The sequence below is a fragment of the Vulpes vulpes genome, chromosome 12 (genome assembly GCF_048418805.1).
Source record: "Vulpes vulpes isolate BD-2025 chromosome 12, VulVul3, whole genome shotgun sequence".
Taxonomy (NCBI): Eukaryota; Metazoa; Chordata; class Mammalia; order Carnivora; family Canidae; genus Vulpes; species Vulpes vulpes.
In genome coordinates this window covers 161,914,486-161,931,492 of record NC_132791.1, presented here as the reverse complement: position 1 = coordinate 161,931,492, position 17,007 = coordinate 161,914,486, and the positions used below count along the sequence as shown (strand labels likewise).

At 43.7% G+C, this 17,007-nt stretch overlaps 1 protein-coding gene across 4 annotated transcripts in view; it reads left to right on the top strand.

Moving 5' to 3' along the window:
- The first annotated feature begins 1,149 nt into the window (after positions 1 to 1,149).
- The window catches only part of DNAJC11 (DnaJ heat shock protein family (Hsp40) member C11), a 73,474-nt gene continuing 57,616 nt past the window's right edge, over positions 1,150 to 17,007 (top strand). The window contains exon 1 of one of the 4 annotated variants that reach the window (XM_026005105.2): positions 1,150 to 1,344. In XM_026005105.2, coding sequence (XP_025860890.1) covers positions 1,273 to 1,344 — 72 coding nt within the window. In that variant the 5' untranslated portion in view covers positions 1,150 to 1,272. The remainder of the gene's footprint in view (positions 1,345 to 17,007) is intronic. The other 3 variants (XM_026005106.2, XM_072731145.1, XM_072731146.1) reach the window with 3 other exon arrangements.

The window sequence follows — 17,007 nt, the reverse complement described above, 5'->3', positions numbered from 1 at the left end:
AAATAAAATCTTTTTTTTAAAAATGCCACAATTGCTGATGGAGCATGAGTGTCTGCAGAAGCTATTGTGGAGAAGCCTCAGCCAGCTAAAGAAACAGCTCTTCCTTTACGGCCTGGGCTGGGGTGGGCTCCAGTGCCTCAACACTCCTGGATAACCTGTCTCAGCACACCTACGTGTCTCATGCTGAAAGATCCTAAGAGGGCCGAACAACTTGGAAGGGACCATACACAGGCCCAGATGGTGAACATCTGGCCAAAAATTAGGAAGAGAAAGAAATCAACTTCTCAAATCCACAGACAGGTGTTTGGGGCTTCCCAGGAGACCTGCTTAGGAAGGGCAACAGGGATGGTTCTAAACTCATGGTTAGTTAAGGCTGAGCAAACGTTCCTGAGAAATAATGAGGAATTGGTACAGGTCAGCATGAACCAAACAGGTGGCAAGAGCATGAGAGCTCTGCTGTCCACCTTCTCTTGATAATTACATCATTTCGAAGACATTTAAATTATTTAGACGATTGTAACCGAGACATCTTTAATAATGCACCAAACAGCAGGCACCAGGTTGAAATCAATTAGACTCCATCGCTAAATTATAAGGTAGAAATTTACAAGCGGAGGGCTCAGGGGGTAGGGGCTGTAGGGGTAGGTGCCTGCCAGAGACAATTCTATTAGGAACCAAATGGGTATTGCCTTGTCAGTTAAACGGCAGAAAAATGGCCAGGTGCTCCTGAAAAACAGGGCAATAATAAAAAATGACATTGAGAGGGCTCGTGCTCTGTGCAGGGTTCCGGACGGCCAGGAGAAAGAACAATGGAGGCAGGAATAAACCCCATCCTAGAGGTTTCCAGTGCAAGGAGAAGTCGGCAAGGGGGGCGTCGAGGCGCCTCCGGCCGAGGCGGGGATGGCTGGGGCAGGACGCTCCCCGCACTGGGAGCCGGCCTAGGACACAAGCGACGTGTCGCGGGGGTCAGACGGGACGCCCCCAGCTGCGGCCGCGGCCTCCCGCCCGGCCCCGGCTGAGCCTCCCGGAGGCCGGCTGGGACAGCACGTGGCGGACCCCGGGCGCCGCGTCCCGCCCTCCGCCGCGCGGGGGCGCAGGGCGCAGGGCGCAGGGCGCAGGCGCGCTGCCGGGGGCGCGGGCGGCGGCGCCGCCCCTCCCAGCCGCCAGGGGCCGCTGTGGCGCAACCCGGCCGGCCCGCGCTGTCGGGGCCCTGGCTCGCCGGTCCTTCTTGGGCACGGCCGTGCCGGTTTGGCGGGGTGAAAGGTTGCGAAGATGGCGACGGCCTTGAACGAGGAGGAGCTGGACAATGAAGACTATTACTCGTTGCTGAACGTGCGCAGGGAGGTGAGGCCTGAGGCGGGACGCAGTCTGGGCGGAGGCCGTGCCCCGTAGTTCGGGAGGGCCGGGCTGGCGGCCACCGCTCCGGCCCCACCCGGGGCGGCCGGGACCCGGCGGGGAGGCCGCGTGACCCCGCCCGACATGCGCGACCGCCCGCCGACCGGGCGGTCCCCACCGCCTCGACCCCTGCGCGGGGGGCGTCCCGGCCGGCCTCTGCCGCTGCCCTGGGCGGCCGGGGCGCTGCGCCCTGGCAAGGCAGAGGCCCCGGACCCACAAGAGGGAACGGGTCCCTGAGGCGGAGGCCACTGGAGTGGGACTCCCGGTTCTCCAGGACCCGGTGCCTCGCCCGGCCCACAAACTTGCCTTGGCCGAGGGGCTGTGTCATCGCCCCCCGGCCGGCAGAGCGGGAAACTGAGTCCCAGGGGCCAAGGTCAAGGCCACCAGGGAGTCTCCCCACGCCGTCTGTCGGGTTCCCAAGTATTCACGGGGACGTCCCGCTTTCAAAGTGAACCCAAGCCCGGGGGCACGTGCCCTGTGCCCTGCTCTCCCCTGAGCGGCTGCCCGGGACCCGAGGGAAGAGCCTCCCGTAGCCACAGCCTCCGTTCGGGAGGCCGCAGATGGGCAAGAAGCTGCCAAGCCGGAAAAGCAGCGGTGCCGCGAGCGCGGCCTCGGCGTGTGCGCCCCTTTCCGTGCGCCGCGTGTTCGCACCCTGTTTCCTCCTCACCCGGTAAAAGGCAGAGTCTCCCGCTGTGTCTGGCACGTAAGAGGGCCCAGCAAATTCCCTTTCTCGGCAGCTCGTCCAGTTCACCGTAGCGTGAAGGGCAGGGAGGCTTCCAAGGTCAAGCCCTAAGGCGGATCGTTTCTCTCTAGGCTGCTGGGTTCCGTCCTCCCAGCCCTGCTGGAGGACCTTTAATTCTATCTGCCCGTTTTCCCAGTGATCATAAAGTTTGATTATTTTAGGCAAAGCCCGTCAAATATGTGTGGTTCACCCTGTTGGTGTGCGTGGTGTCAGTAGCAGCTAACGTTTTTATCAGTACCGCTCTGTCCAAGGCTGCAGTGCCCAGGGACACTCCCTATTCCTTACCTTAACGCTCCCCCCAGCCCCTAAGGTGAGTATTCTGATAATCCTTGATTTATAGGTGAGAAAACTGAGGCCGAGAGAGATTAGGTTACTTGGCCAAAGTGACACCAATAGCAAGTGCAAGAGCCTGAACTCAGCGCTCAGAAGTCTGACTGGAGCCTCAGCTCTTGACTTCTAAGCGCTGCTGTCATTACCAGACTACGGAGCTGCGAGCTCCCAAATGGATTAGGCAATCCGTTAAAACATTAGCTAATACATTAATACTATGTATTATGAAAATGTCTAGTGTAATATGTGGGGGAACTGCAAATCCTGTTAGGCTACCATAGGCATCTAGAGGTTCTTGTAACTAATAAACAGTAAGGCTTTGGGTAAATCACCTTTTTTAGCCTTCAATTCATTTCCCTTTGAACCAAGCTGCTTGGCTAGTTACTAAGTTATCTCCATTTCTTAGAAGCAAATTAGTAAATGAAGCCAGACTTCTTTTTTTTTAAAGATTTTATTTGAGAGAGCACACACTTGAGAGCAGAGGAGGAGGGGCAAAGGGAGAGGGAGAAGCAGTCTCCCTACTAAGCAGGTCCCTAGAATCACCACCTGAGCCAAAGGCAAATGCTAAGCCTACTAAGCCACCCAGGCACCCCTGAAGCCAACCTTTCTTACCATTTATTTATAGCCTGGGTTATCAGTAATTGAGCAGCAATTACCGGTTTATCAGGCTTGGGATCCCTGGGTGGCGCAGCGGTTTGGCGCCTGCCTTTGGCCCAGGGCGCGATCCTGGAGACCCGGGATCGAATCCCACGTCGGGCTCCCGGTGCATGGAGCCTGCTTCTCCCTCTGCCTGTGTCTCTGCCTCTCTCTCTCTCTCTCTCTCTGTGACTATCATAAATAAATTAAAAAAAAAAAATTTATCAGGCTTACTGAATCTTAGGCAGGTGCATATGATCAAAAAGATACAGAACAATAGGCTTGGCTGAAGTCCTCGATAAATGTTAGTCAAAGATATACCTTGAAACTACTGGCATCCTAAGATTTATTGTTATTGGATTGATGAGTGGGAGACAAAGATTTCTTTAAAAAAAGTCTTTTCCGGGCACCTGGGTGGCTTAGCTGTTGAGTGCCTGCCTGCAGCCTAGGGCCTGATCCTGGAGTTCTGGGATGGAGTCCCACGTTGGGCTCCCTGCATGGAGCCTGCTTCTCCCTCTGCCAGTGTCTCTGCCTCTCTCTCTCTCTCTCTCTCTCTCTCTGTGTGTGTCTCATGAATAAATAAATAAAATCTTTAAAAAAAAATAAAGTAGCAAAGGTTTAAAAAAAATCTTTTCCCAATGACTTAAGGCATTTCTCATATTTATGGCTACGGGTGAAATCCCTACAAAACATGTTCCCTCAGTGAAGTCACTTTGTGTTCTCTTGGTCAACAAACTCAGTGTAAAATGTCAGGGTATGCAGATTTTACCTCTCAAGATTCTACTGGAAGAAAAGTTCTGAAGTTGATTTCTGGACTTGGTATTTACTAGGATTTTTTTTTGGGAAATCAGAAATCATCCTGAAGTTGAAATAGCATGATTTGTTTGGAGAGTTAAAGTAGAAATAATGTTAACTCTTACACCTGTTTATGTATTTGCTGTCACTCTTGTAGCTTGATGCCATTTAAGTATATGTGTAGGAGGCAAGATTCCCTTCCCACCAGTACTTCAGAGCATCTTCAAGAGAATACCTTCAGCATTGTGTTCAGGAAGTCCAGACTTTTCCCTAAAAATCTCAAATGGCAGTAACCTAACACAAAACCAAGAAGTTCTACTTAATTTTTTTTTAACTACAAGCATAATGTCTGGTTACAATTGAAGTGATACAGAAAAGTTAAAAATCATGGCGCTGGGGTGGCTCAGTCAGTTAAGCATCTGCCTTCAGCTCAGGTCGTGATCCCAGGGTCCTAGGATCAAGCCCCAGGTCGTGCTCGCTGCTCAGTGGGGAGTATGGTTCTCCCTCTCCCTCTGATGCTCCCACTGTTTGTGCTCACTCTCTCTGTCAAATAAATAAAATTTTTGGAAAAATGTCAAAAAGCAACTTAAAAATCTCTTTTTCTAAATTTTAAACTTGAGAATATCCCCTTATGTTGTATTTCAGAGAATGAAGCAGGCAGCTAGACTTGACCAAATTCTTCTCTAAACAAGACATATGCAATCTTTAATGATTCCCCTTCTCTGCTGTTCTGAATTTCCTGTTTACAGAGGAGAGCTATTGTCACACTGAAGGGAGGGAGGAATTTATTATTAACCTGGCATATTAAAACCAGATTCTCATCTCTGGTTTACTGTAGTCAAATGTGTCATCAGGTGCCTAAAATCTAACTGTTCTGAGATTTCTGAGATCATTTTCCAAAATTTACTTGGAGAAAGGATTCCTGACCAATCAACCAGAGTGAAATTTTCTTGATCTTTATACATTTTATAGATGTTTTGACATTCTAAATTGAATTTATTCCTAATTGACTCAAATTCCTACTTTATCAATGTTGTATACCATTAAAAGAAACTTTCATTTTTATGCATGGCCTTCAGCATTGTTTACAACCCCTTTTAAGGTCTTTGGTCCCAATCAATTTATCTCTTACCAAGAACAACTTTCCCCAGAATCCCTGCACTTTGATACCTTCCCTGGTTTAGAGTATGTTGGTCTTTCCACAATTTTGGTTGTCTGGGTCTCTGGCTAGGGGTTACAGTCAGAGTGGGGCTAACCATTCAAGCTTGGACTGCAGATAGGAAGAAGGGCTAGAGCAGTAGAGGAAGGTCTACTGGCCACTGCCCAAATTGACCTAGGGGGACGTCACACAGCACAGCAACCAGGATGACTTGGATGTCTGTAGAAGTTAAGTATAGGCATTTGGCTGAGCCAGGTGCACACCTAAAGCACTGAGGTGAGGTGCTGTGTGTTTATTCATCCGTTGCTTATCTCACCTTGTGATGAGCAGGTAATTTAGTCTTAAGGAGAGATAACCAGATAGGTCTGAGAAGGTCATTCCTTTGATGAGTTTCCCATTAACTACATTATGTTCAAAGTTTGGTATTTATAAGCGTGCTTAAAATGTGTACATTCAGCAGGTAGTGTTAAGCCTTTGCTGTCCAAAAAACAAACTTAGGCAATGATCCCCGTTCCTGAGATGTCCAGTAAATGAAGAGGCTGAAGAGCAAGGTCACTCACTGGAGCAAGAGTCACAGCCCACACTGCCCCTGAGCAACAAGTCATTTAACCTCTTAAGTCTCCACTTACTTTCCTGCTACAATTCTTTCCAGGTTACGGAGAGTAGGAGGCCACATCGTGGCTTTGCAACCAGAATGTCCTGTGTTCAAATATTTACTTTGGGAGGGGGGTGTGGGTTCCTGCCCCTAGGGTAGTAGTTTACCCTTTCTTTTTCCCATTTTCTTTGACATTGAAATGTGGGGAACCGGCAATAATGGATTAGGAACTTACTGTGGGCCAGGATGTTGTATATTGCAGTGTTGCAGTGTAGTAGAGCGTATGTATACAGTGCTTTGTACAAGTAGATGCTCATTTAATATTTATTATTTCTTGAATTTTGAAAAAGCATGAGGTTTTGCTTATTTTAAATGCATGTACATAGAAAGCTTTGGTAAACTTCATCCTGGCTAAATTTGCTATCCGTCTGTTGTATTAATTAAAAAAACAAAACATAGTGCCAGAATTTATGCTAAGCATCAGGTTATGAATTCCCAAAGGTTTCTTTTCTCTTTCTGTTCGAAATAACAGAGTTTCTTATCTTCAAAAGACAGTTATCTCTCTGAACTCTGCTTCCTGCAAAGTCATGAGTTTCATGCAGAGGGCAGGAGGGGCAGCTCCCAGAAGGTGGAGCTAAGCTAGGGAGGAGAGTAGAAGGGGTGATCCGCGACAATTGCAGTCAGTGTCTGGGGTTGAAGGCAGAGTAGAAGTGTTGTGAGCTGTCAGCTTCTTAGGGCAAGGCAGGGGACGACCTCTGTGATCAGAGGTAAAACGACAGGAAGACAGCACTGGGGTCAGGAAGGTGCTCAAGTAGAGTTCAGAGAGGCCTCCAGTGATCTGTCTTGCTTCTGGGTGGGGAGGGAGCTCTTAGGATACCCACTTAGTTCCAATGTCATCTTATAATATGATTAGCAAACACCATGAGGTTAAATTTTAAAATGTGTTCTATTTAATGAACCATAAGCTAGTTATTACCTTTCTGCTTTGGGCATTTCAAACAATTGCTTCTTGAAATTTTAATGCTCTAGCTCTGCATTATCTACAAAAATACCTTTTTTTTCTTTGTTAGAAAGAATTCAATTGAAAGCTTTTATATTTGCTGTGAGTTCAGTTGTAAACAATGGATAAGAAAATGTGGGACACACATGGAACGTGCTTTGCTTGACTAGGGTATTTTAGTGTTTACTTTTATTAAACTTTCATTTTGATTTTATTTATACCCTACCTTGCTCAAGAAAGGATTTAAGATAACTAACAGGGATGAATAAAATAGCATAAAAGTTTAAAAGGGGGCATCAGGAGGGGAAAAGACCATTGGGAACATTGCTGCCTTATCACTGCCACTGTGGCCCAAACTTTATAAAGCTCTCATTCCCTTGAAGGAGCTTGGAGCCTCCTGCAAGTTCATATCCTGGTAGCTGGGTTCTGTTTGGCTCTTGGACTGTTGAAACCACTTCTGCAAGCAGAGAGTGCACAGTATCCCCTCCCTAGTTTGCAGGAGCCAGAACATTCCTCATTAATAAAATGCCAGCAGACATCAACCATGAGAAGTCTGCATGAGTGCGCAGGATATAACAGATGGACATGGACAACAGAAAGTATAAGGTCAGGATTTTCGGGAAGAATAAGCCAAGCTCTTTATGTGAAGGTAGGCTCCGAACCATCACTTCTGACCCAGAAAGGAACTAGAGCTCATTTTCCTAAGATGCTGGCCTTTTTATTTACTGTTGTGTCTCAAGGGCACCAGATACACATATGGACATGACCAGGAAGAAAAATGAAAACCAAATTGTACAATGGTCAGGAAATATCTCTTTAGCCCTTGGAATGACCTCTGCTCAGGAATCAGACTTTCTGCTCCTCTGGCTCTTTTGTTCTCACATTCTGTTGTCAGCAGAAGTGGGCGTGGAGGAAAGGATGCCCATCCCCCACCCCCCCAAATAAACCTTGAAGGTGACTGGGGCCTGCCTTTCTCTTCATTAGTATGTAGACTGCTGTCATTACTGATTGCCTAATCTCTTTTTGAATTTATATTGCCATCTTGATGGTAATGAGTTCTATAAATTTTGTTTTTTCCTTCTATATAAGACAACCGACTTAGGTTACCTCTAGTTGTAGAAACTTGGAATTGTTTAACCATCCTCCTGTTTAGCTTCTCTGACTTAATCATGATTTATTGTTTCTCTCTTAAGCCTACCTTCCCAAAGCACAGTCTAAAATGACTGTAGAGGGCGCCTGGGTGGCTCAGTCTGTTAAGTGTCTGACTTTGGCTCAGGCTGTAATCTGGGGGTCCTGGGATCAAGCTCCATGCTCAGAAGTGAGTCTGCTTGTCCCTCTCCCTTGCCCCTCCCCCACACGTGTTCTCTGTCTTTTTCTCTCAGATAGATTAAAAATAATAATAAAATGGCTGTAGGAGGTTGACTTTTCAAAATCACATGACACGTAGCGTTGTCCACCTGACCCCTGTACTCTATAAAGCTGTGGTGTGCTTAGGGGTTTTAGAGAAGGACACTGAAACCACTTAGCCCAGCACCTTCCACATGAAGCACCTGTGTACCTTTGTAGTGATCATTCGGAAAGGCAGAAATGGTGGTGGAGCTTCGGAAGGGGTCAGCAACATAAAGAGCAAAGCCCTTGAAGGCAGGTTTGAGTTTGATTTCCTGGTAGCCTGATAGGGGCAAGCCACTTAACCTCTCTGAATCCGTCTCTTCATCCATAAAATCCAGATGATAATTTCACTGTCCTGGGGCTTTGGGGAAAATTAAGCAAGAATGCATGTAAGTGCTCGGCATAGTAATTGGCATGTTATTATGTAAAGTAAATGCCAGTATATTTTTATTAGTATCATGAGCATAAAAGTTAATAAGAAATGCTCTTACTGATTTGTCAGAGTTCTTCACACAGTTTGGATGAGCCCGCTGTGTGATATATGCTTTGTAAATACCTGCTTCCTCTCTGCAGCTTTTCACTCCATGAACCACACTTTGGTCTGGGCCAGGCCACACGGGCTCCTAATAGCTAGCCAGCTTTTGGGCTGGGGCAGGGGGCATGGTCAGAGAAGTTCCTTTTCCTTCTCAGAGCAGACTTTTAATCTTTTTCATCCTCACTGTTTTACCTGTAAAATGGAAGCTCCAGCGCCAGTCTCAGGATGCTTTGTGAGTGTTAAGGCATCCAATGGGAAGATTCCAGCAGAAACATTTTGTGCAGATATATGTGCACCACTGTGGACAGCCTGAAAGCCCCTTCGGCTTTGGTTCCCACGATGCTCTCTTTGTCCTCTTTCCTTTTTTTAAGATTTTATTTATTTATTCATGTGAGACACAGAAAGAAAGAGAGGCAGAGACACAGGCAGAGAGAGAAGCAGGCTCCATGCAGGGAGCCCGATGTGGAACTTGATCCCAAGACTCCAGGATCACACCCTGAGCTAAAGGCAGGTGCTCAACCACTGGGCCACTCAGGTGTCCCTCTCTGTCCACTTTCCTTACCTTTGGAGCTCCTTCTCCATCCTCACAATCCCCCCAGGTTTGGGCCTCTTGAGCTTGGCTCTTTTTAACTTCGCTTGGTTCTGTCACATCTCCACCTGCCTTCTGGGCATCCTATTTAGGTGTTTAAATCCCCCTTTCCCTCCAAAGCCTGGTGCTTCCAGTTTCTCCCCAACCCATGTGCTGGAGCCAGATACCCTGGCTGGCATGATCTTTGGTTTGTTTTCTCCATTTGGAATTGAGCACCTTCCGATTGTTACACAGATCCACTCGGCTCACCAGGACTCTTCTTGACCCCAGCCAGCTCTGTTACTTTGTTTCCGCTAGGACTCCTGTGCCACCAACCAGCCCTCCTAACCTCAACCTTACGCTTCTGCCATAATAGTTTTCTCTAGGTCTCTCTCTGGTTTTATATTTGTCAGTTGTAGTCGAGCTAATACCAAATCAATATTAACAAACTGTACTGATCACATTATTTCCCTACCCAGAAACCGTTTGTGGCTCCTGCTGTGTATTGGGTGGGGATCAAACTCCATTATAAAGCCCCTTATAGATTAGCTGTTTTATGTATTTTCTGCCTACCGTGTGGTGATGTTCTGCTTTCATTCCCTGCAAAGTAAGCGTCATGTGGTCAGGGACTCTGGCTGGCTGATTCACCATTATATTCCTTAGTACAGGGCAGGCACATAACAGGTACTTAGCAAATGTTTACTGAATGAATGAGCAGGCAGGCGGGTGGATGTCCAAGTTAATTTCCGGCCAATGTCCCACTAAGACTCCTTTGCCCTTGTGTCACTTTTTCAGTGTTCTCTCTATCGCCAAACTGACCTGCTCCTCAGGATGTTCTTTTCCCCTGAAATGCCACAGCCCGTCTTGGATACCAAAGCAAATCAAAACCCACAATTTGGATCTCTTCATCTTCATGAAGCTTTCTTTAAACTCTGACTGCTCTGAACTTACTTCTCTACCATTAATATTAGCATTTCTGTCTTATATTGTTTAGTTAAATCAACATATGTGGGTTTTTTAAGGGAAACACACATACGCATACCTAGTTTGTAATCTCCTTAATATTATATTTCTGTTGTAGCTCCTGCAGTACTTCAAACAGGGCTGGCATTCAGTAAATGTACTGACTGGAAGATTTAAGTATTTGTTAACATCATACCCAACTTGTCCAGGCACTTTTTATGTTGGAGAATACCTGTGTTGAAGATCACATTGCAGTTTTGGCAACAGATCATTTTAGAGGAATTTATTGGAAGGAGTGTATCAATTATCAGTTTGGTAAATCTAAATTTTCACTTAGAAAATTGTTCAAAGTCAGATAGAAGAGGAAGAGAGCAAATCCAACGCATGCCTTTATGCTTGCTCCCCAAGTAAGCCAAGGCATGCAGAGACTGGGTACCATACTGGAAGAGGAACAGAGGGCTTGTTCCTCTGGGAGATATTCTGTTCGTCTTCTGCTTCCCTATTGCAGTGGGAAAAGGTTACTTGTTTATCACCTTTTGTACTAGCATCAGTAATGATAATGGTAAAAGTAAATAAATTTCAAATAGATTAGATTTTTTTGTAGTTTTCTTTTGTCAGACTGGATTTTTAGGACAAGATTACATAGGTTAGTCTCACTTGAAATCTTGTTCTACTTGAGATGCTCCTTACAACAATGGGTCAGCCAGAACGAGTCAGTACAGTCTGCACCATGCTCTAGTTTGAGGGTAAATCTGCGTACACTGTTAGAGTCTTGCTGTTTGCAGATCAACCCCAGCTTTATTTCTAGTCCCTCCAGAGATGTTCCACATGTAAATGAAAATTGTAGAAGACTGTGTGGAGCAGGGTAAATGGCATCAGAAGATGGCAGGGCTGTGTGTGAGAGTGGTTTTATTGTGTGAAGCTTCAGACTGTGTAGTGGGAACCTTTTCAAAATGAAGCAGGAAATTTTTCCAAGTGCAGTTTAGTGCCTGATGAGTACATGCCTTGGTCTCCTCAGTGACACCAAGTAATCTGTAACACCCCTCCTCTTCACGAACCAGCTCTTACTCAGCACAAAGCACCCATGCTGTCTTGGTGTTAATTAGCTCTGAAATCTGCTTTTTCCTTTAGATAGTATGAGCACCAAGTATCATAAAAAATTACAGGTTTTATTAGCTGATGCAGTTTATTTCAATCAGATTGTCATGGAACATATGGACAGTAATGAATCTTCAATTGTGGTAATTAGGCAGACTTCCCAAAATCCAATAGAACATAGTTTGTAGAGACTGCCTGAAATACAGCAGCATAGATACAGCTTGGAAGTTTGAGCTGGAAAGTTGCTTCAGCAACAAAAGACCTAGTGGCTTTCCTATTCCTAAAATGGATGTAAGTATGAGATGTGCATTGCTGCTTGCATGCTCTATTAGGTCTTCAAAGTACTGAATTAAATATCATCATTACATTAGTTTTAAGTGCTGTATACCAGATGCAGTCGGTTCTTTGGCCTGTGGTAGGACTGTACTTCCTGATCCCCCAGTGGTTGAGTGAGGCCCTATGACTAGTGCTAGCCAGTGATATAAGTGGAAGTGATATGTATCCTGCTCAGGCTGAAGCATTTAAATGCTAGTGTGAGCCAGAGGGGGTCTGTCTCCTGCCCTTCCCTCTGCCTTGGCCACTGGCAGTGGTTCAGAGGGTGGCTGCTCTTTCAAACTTGGGACCTGAGGACATTGGCAGCTGCATACCACCATGTCCTAATATGGCCATGTAAAAGGAGAAATAAACCTTTGTGAAACTTTGATGTCAAGGCCCCTTTATATTTTCAAATTATTGAGCTTTTGTTTACATGGGTTGTAGCTATTGACTTTGATTAAAAATTAAAACAGTAATTAACAAAATGTAAAACAAAACACAGAGCAGGGTATACTTGTATTTTCAGTAAGGCATAAGGAAGACTGGAGGATTTCAAAATAAATCTGTATTGAATAATAAAGTTACAGATACACAGATATCACAACAACTATAACAAATGCAAATACACAGTGAAAGAACTGAAAACCAATTGAATTAATCTCTGAAATCTCTCGTACTTATGCTATAAAACTACCACCTTAGAAATTACTAGCAAACATAATACACAAGCACGTAGTCCATTAGTCCAAAGCAGTAATGTCGTCAGGTATCCTGTAACCTTAAGAAAATCCCACTGTCTGCATTACAGAATGACAAAAAGGCAAATAGCTCAGTTTTATTAGTTTTATTAAAAATCGTTTTGACCTGTGGACCTCCTAAAAAGGTTCAGACTCCACAGGGGCCCCACACCACAGCTTGAGAACAACTGACCTTGCCAATCCTGACTAGTACAATCGCAGTTCAGACATATGGGTGTTCCTCACATGTTTTAGCTTACTTTGTTAAATGAAGATAGGAAATAAAAGCAGAGTGGCAGTATGCTCTTTGAGTGTCACATTGATTCCAGAGATGGTCTTCACTAGAATCTCAAGTGAAATGTAGTAGCTTCTTCAGTGGCTTTGTTATTTAAGCGAAGTAAATATGATAACACTGGAGTCAGATGATTTTCCAAGCATGATACCACAGCAGAGATCAGAAAAGGGACAATTTGGGGTAGATGATACCACAGCAGAGATAAAAAAAAAAGGGACAGTTTGGGGCACCTGAGACTCAGCTCGTGTCTGCCTTGGGCTCAGGTCATGATCTAGGGTCCTGGGATCAAGCCCCACATCAGGCCCTCTGCTCAGAGGGAGTTTGCTTCTCCCTCTCCCTCTCCCTCTGCCTGCCACTCTGCCTACTTGTACTCTCTCTTTGTCAAATAAATAAAATCTTGGTTTTTTTTTGTTTTTTTTTTTAAGAAAAGGGACAATTTATAGGCTTGATTTTGTAAAAATGGGAAATTTCTGTGTTTGCTCGGAGGGGGAAAAAACAAAAAAAAAATAAATACAATTTTTAAAACTCAAAAGGAATATGCAGTATATTTATTAGATAAAAGATATTTCTGATATATATATAAAGAACTCTTAAAAATTAAAAAAGAGGGCAGCCCGGGTGGCTCAGCGGTTTAGCGCCGCCTGCAGCCTGGGGCGTGATCCTGGAGACCTGGGATCGAGTTCCGCGTCGGGCTCCCTGCATGGAGCCCGCTTCTCCCTCTGCCTGTGTCTCTGCCTCTCTCTCTCTCTGTGTCTCTGAATAAATAAATAAAATCTTTAAAAAATAAAAAATAAAAGTATCACCTTATGTAAGTTCAGTTGGTTAGACAACCAACTATTTTGGCTCAAGCCATGATCTGTGTCCTGAGATGGAGTCCTACATCAGGCTCCATGCTCACCTAGGGAATAAACTTCAGGATTCTCTCTCCCCAGCCCTCCCCCTGCTTGCTTTCATGCTCTCTCTAAATAAAAAGTAAATAAATAAATCTTTAAGAATACATATATACAAAAGAAGGAGCTCTTGGAAATTAAAAAAATATAGGAATAAAAATTCTATAGAGGGGCTGGAAGAGAAAGATGAGGAAAACCCCACGAAAGTAAAATTTAAAAATTAGAAGACAGACTCTTAGGCATTAAAGTAAAATGAAGGGGAAGACATTATTAAACAATTAACATGAAAAAAGATTCAAGATTCTAGGGGAACTCAGAACTAAAAGATGCAAGACTCTAGGGGAGCCTGAGTGGCTCAGTTGGTGAAGCATCTGCCTTAGGTCAGGATCTCAGGGTCCTCGGATCTAGCCCTGCGTCGGGCTACCTGTTCTGTGGGGAGTCTGCTTCTCCCTCTCCCTCTGCCCCTCTCACCAACACCCCCACACCCACGCTTATGCTCACTTGGGTCCTCGCTCTCTTAAAATCTTAAAAAAAAAAAAAAAGATTCTAGATGGAAAGGGCCAATCAAATAACTAGCACAGTGAGTGGGGGAGAAAAGACCCATACTACAGGAATCTAGGTTAACAAGAGCATCCTAAAATTTTCAAACAGGTCACAAAGGATTGGAAGTTAGTGACATTAACTATCTTGGCAGTAGTACATAAGCTAGAAGACAAAGAAACCATACCACTACAGTAAAAATTCTGAGGAAAAAATATTTCTAAACTAGGATTATATCCTCAGCCAACTATTTGTCAAGTATAAAGGCAGAGTACAAGGATATTTTGAGGGTCACCTGGCTGGCCCAGTCAGTAGAGTATGTGAGTCTTGATCTCAGGATTGTTAGTTTGAGCCCCACAATGGGTGTAGAGGTTACTTTTTAAAAAGAAAACATTTTGAGATATGTGAAGTCTAAAAAATTTTTCCTCCTAGCTAGCCTTTGTAAAGGAAACTACTGGAGGTTGAGCTATTGAAATAAAGAAAACCAAGAAAGAGAAAAGGCATAGGATGTCAAAAAGAAGAGACTGACCTAGGAAAGATACCCTTGAGGATGGTGACAGAAAATCCTAGGATGAAGTTTGTTTAGCAGGCCTAACATCTGACACAATTCAATGATTTCTAGGAGGAAAACCTCTTAGGAAGAAAAAAAACATGGAATTGGTGAACTACTTTATATTTTTGTATTGAAAAGAATATTAGAAGTTTCTACTATGAGTCATTTACTTTGAGGAGTTGAAGAAGAATCTGCGATAGAGGGGCACCTGGGTGGCTCAGTGGTTGAGCATCTACCTTTGGCTCAGGTCGTGATCCCGGGGTCCTGGGGAACGAGTCCCACATCAGGCTCCCTGTGGAAAGCCTGCTTCTTTCTCTGCCTCTCAAGAATTTATAAATAAAATCTTTAAAAAAAAAATCTATGATAGATCCATAAAAAACTAAAGCAAATGGAAAAAGTGAGGCAATTGTTAACTCCAAGAAAAAATTAAAAATAGTTTAGGAAAGAAATATAATCACAATATACTGGTTCATTTAGCTTTGAGCTATATTTACATAGTCATAATAAAAATTAAGTGGTTTGGGGATCCCTGGGTGGCGCAGCAGTTTTGGCACCTGCCTTTGGCCCAGGGCGTGATCCTGGAGACCTGGGATCGAATCCCACGTCGGGCTCCCGGTGCATGGAGCCTGCTTCTCCCTCTGCCTGTGTCTCTGCCTCTCTCTCTCTCTCTTTGTGACTATCATAAATAAATAAATAAATAATTTTTTTTTTTAATTAAGTGTTTTTTTTTTTTTTTTTTTTTTTTTTAAGATTTATTTATCTATTCAAGAGAGAGACAGAAACACAGGTAGAGGGAGAAGCAGGCTCTCTGCAGGGAGCCCGATGCAGGACTCGATCCTGGATTCAGGAATCACAACCTGAGCCGAAGGCAGGTGCCCAACTGCTGAGCCACCCAGGAGTCCCAAAAATTAAGTTTTTAAAAAGACCTTTATTGATTTGAACCAAAATTTTGAAAACTATGTAGAAAGGAGGGGAAAGATAAACAGAAGGAAGTGAAAGAGAACTAAATGCTCATAATGAGTAGATTAAGTCTAAACTTTTAAAATTCAGGATACAAGCTTAAGCATATTATTTAGAAATATAAAGTAGGAAAAATGCTGAGAGATTTTAAAGTACTTAACATCTAAGGAGTGAGGATGAATGCTGTTTTGGTTGTAAGTCTAGTAATTCTATAAACTTTTATCTATCCAAAAAAAAAAAACTTTTATCTATCCCTTTGTTAAAATTAAGTTTTTTAATTTAAAATAATTAAATGTTAGACACTTTAGAGAGCAGTTCAGACTAAAATGGAAATCTTACACCCTTTAAGCCAACAGTTCTAGAAACTTATTTGCAAAAAGACAATCATGGATGCACACTAAGTTGTTTTTTTTTTTTTTTTTAATTTATTTATTTATGATAGTCACAGAGAGAGAGAGAGAGAGAGGCAGAGACACAGGCAGAGGGAGAGGGAGAAGCAGGCTCCATGCACCGGGAGCCCGATGTGGGTCTCCAGGATCGCGCCCTGGGCCAAAGGCAGGCGCTAAACCGCTGCGCCACCCAGGGATCCCTGCACACTAAGTTTTAGCTGTAGGGATGTCCACTCTGGCCTTTTTAAAATGAATGAAAATTGTTAATAGGAAATCCTTATATAAATTGTAATAATGCCATGTTTGAAATACTATGTATCCATTAAAATGATATGGGAAATATTTAATGACCTATAAAAACTACAAAACAAAACCTCACAAAGACCTTTAACAACAACAAAAAAATAAAATTCTATTACAAAAGAACCCCACAAATTTTTAAAATATGTTATCCATAGTTTCCATTTTATCCATGAAAAATTTGTATACTTGGAGGCACCTGGGTGGCTTAGTCAGTTAAGCATCTGCCTTCAGCTCAGGTCATGATCCCAGGGTCCTAGGATGAAGTCCCATGTTAGACTCCCGGCTCAGTGGGGAGTCTGTTTCTCCCTCTGCCCCTCCCCCTCACTCATGCTCTCTCACACTCTGTCTACAGTAAATAACATCTTTTTAAAATGTATGTGTACTTTTCTAATAAAGTAAAGGTTTTTTAAGGTAATTCAACTAGGAAAAACATAGCCATTAATTCAGTTTTTTAACCTATTTTGACCAGAAGACTTGCTGCCATTTTTGTCTCTATGCCAATGACAAAGCTTTGGTTCATATTTTTGAAAATGATGTTTATTTTGCTTCACATCCTCACCCACACTTGGTATTCTCATTCTGTCATTTTAGACATTCTAAAGGTTGTGTATTTATTTGTGTTTTTAATGCACTTCCGTAATGACTAACAATACTGAGTGTATTTGCATGTACTTATTAGGTATTCCTGTATCACCTATGGTTGAAATTTCTGTTTAAAATTTTTACTCAGAAAAAAAAAATAAATAAATAAAATTTTTACTCAGTATTTTATTGAGTTTTCTTCTTCAGTTAGAGCTCTTCATACATTCTAGATACAAGT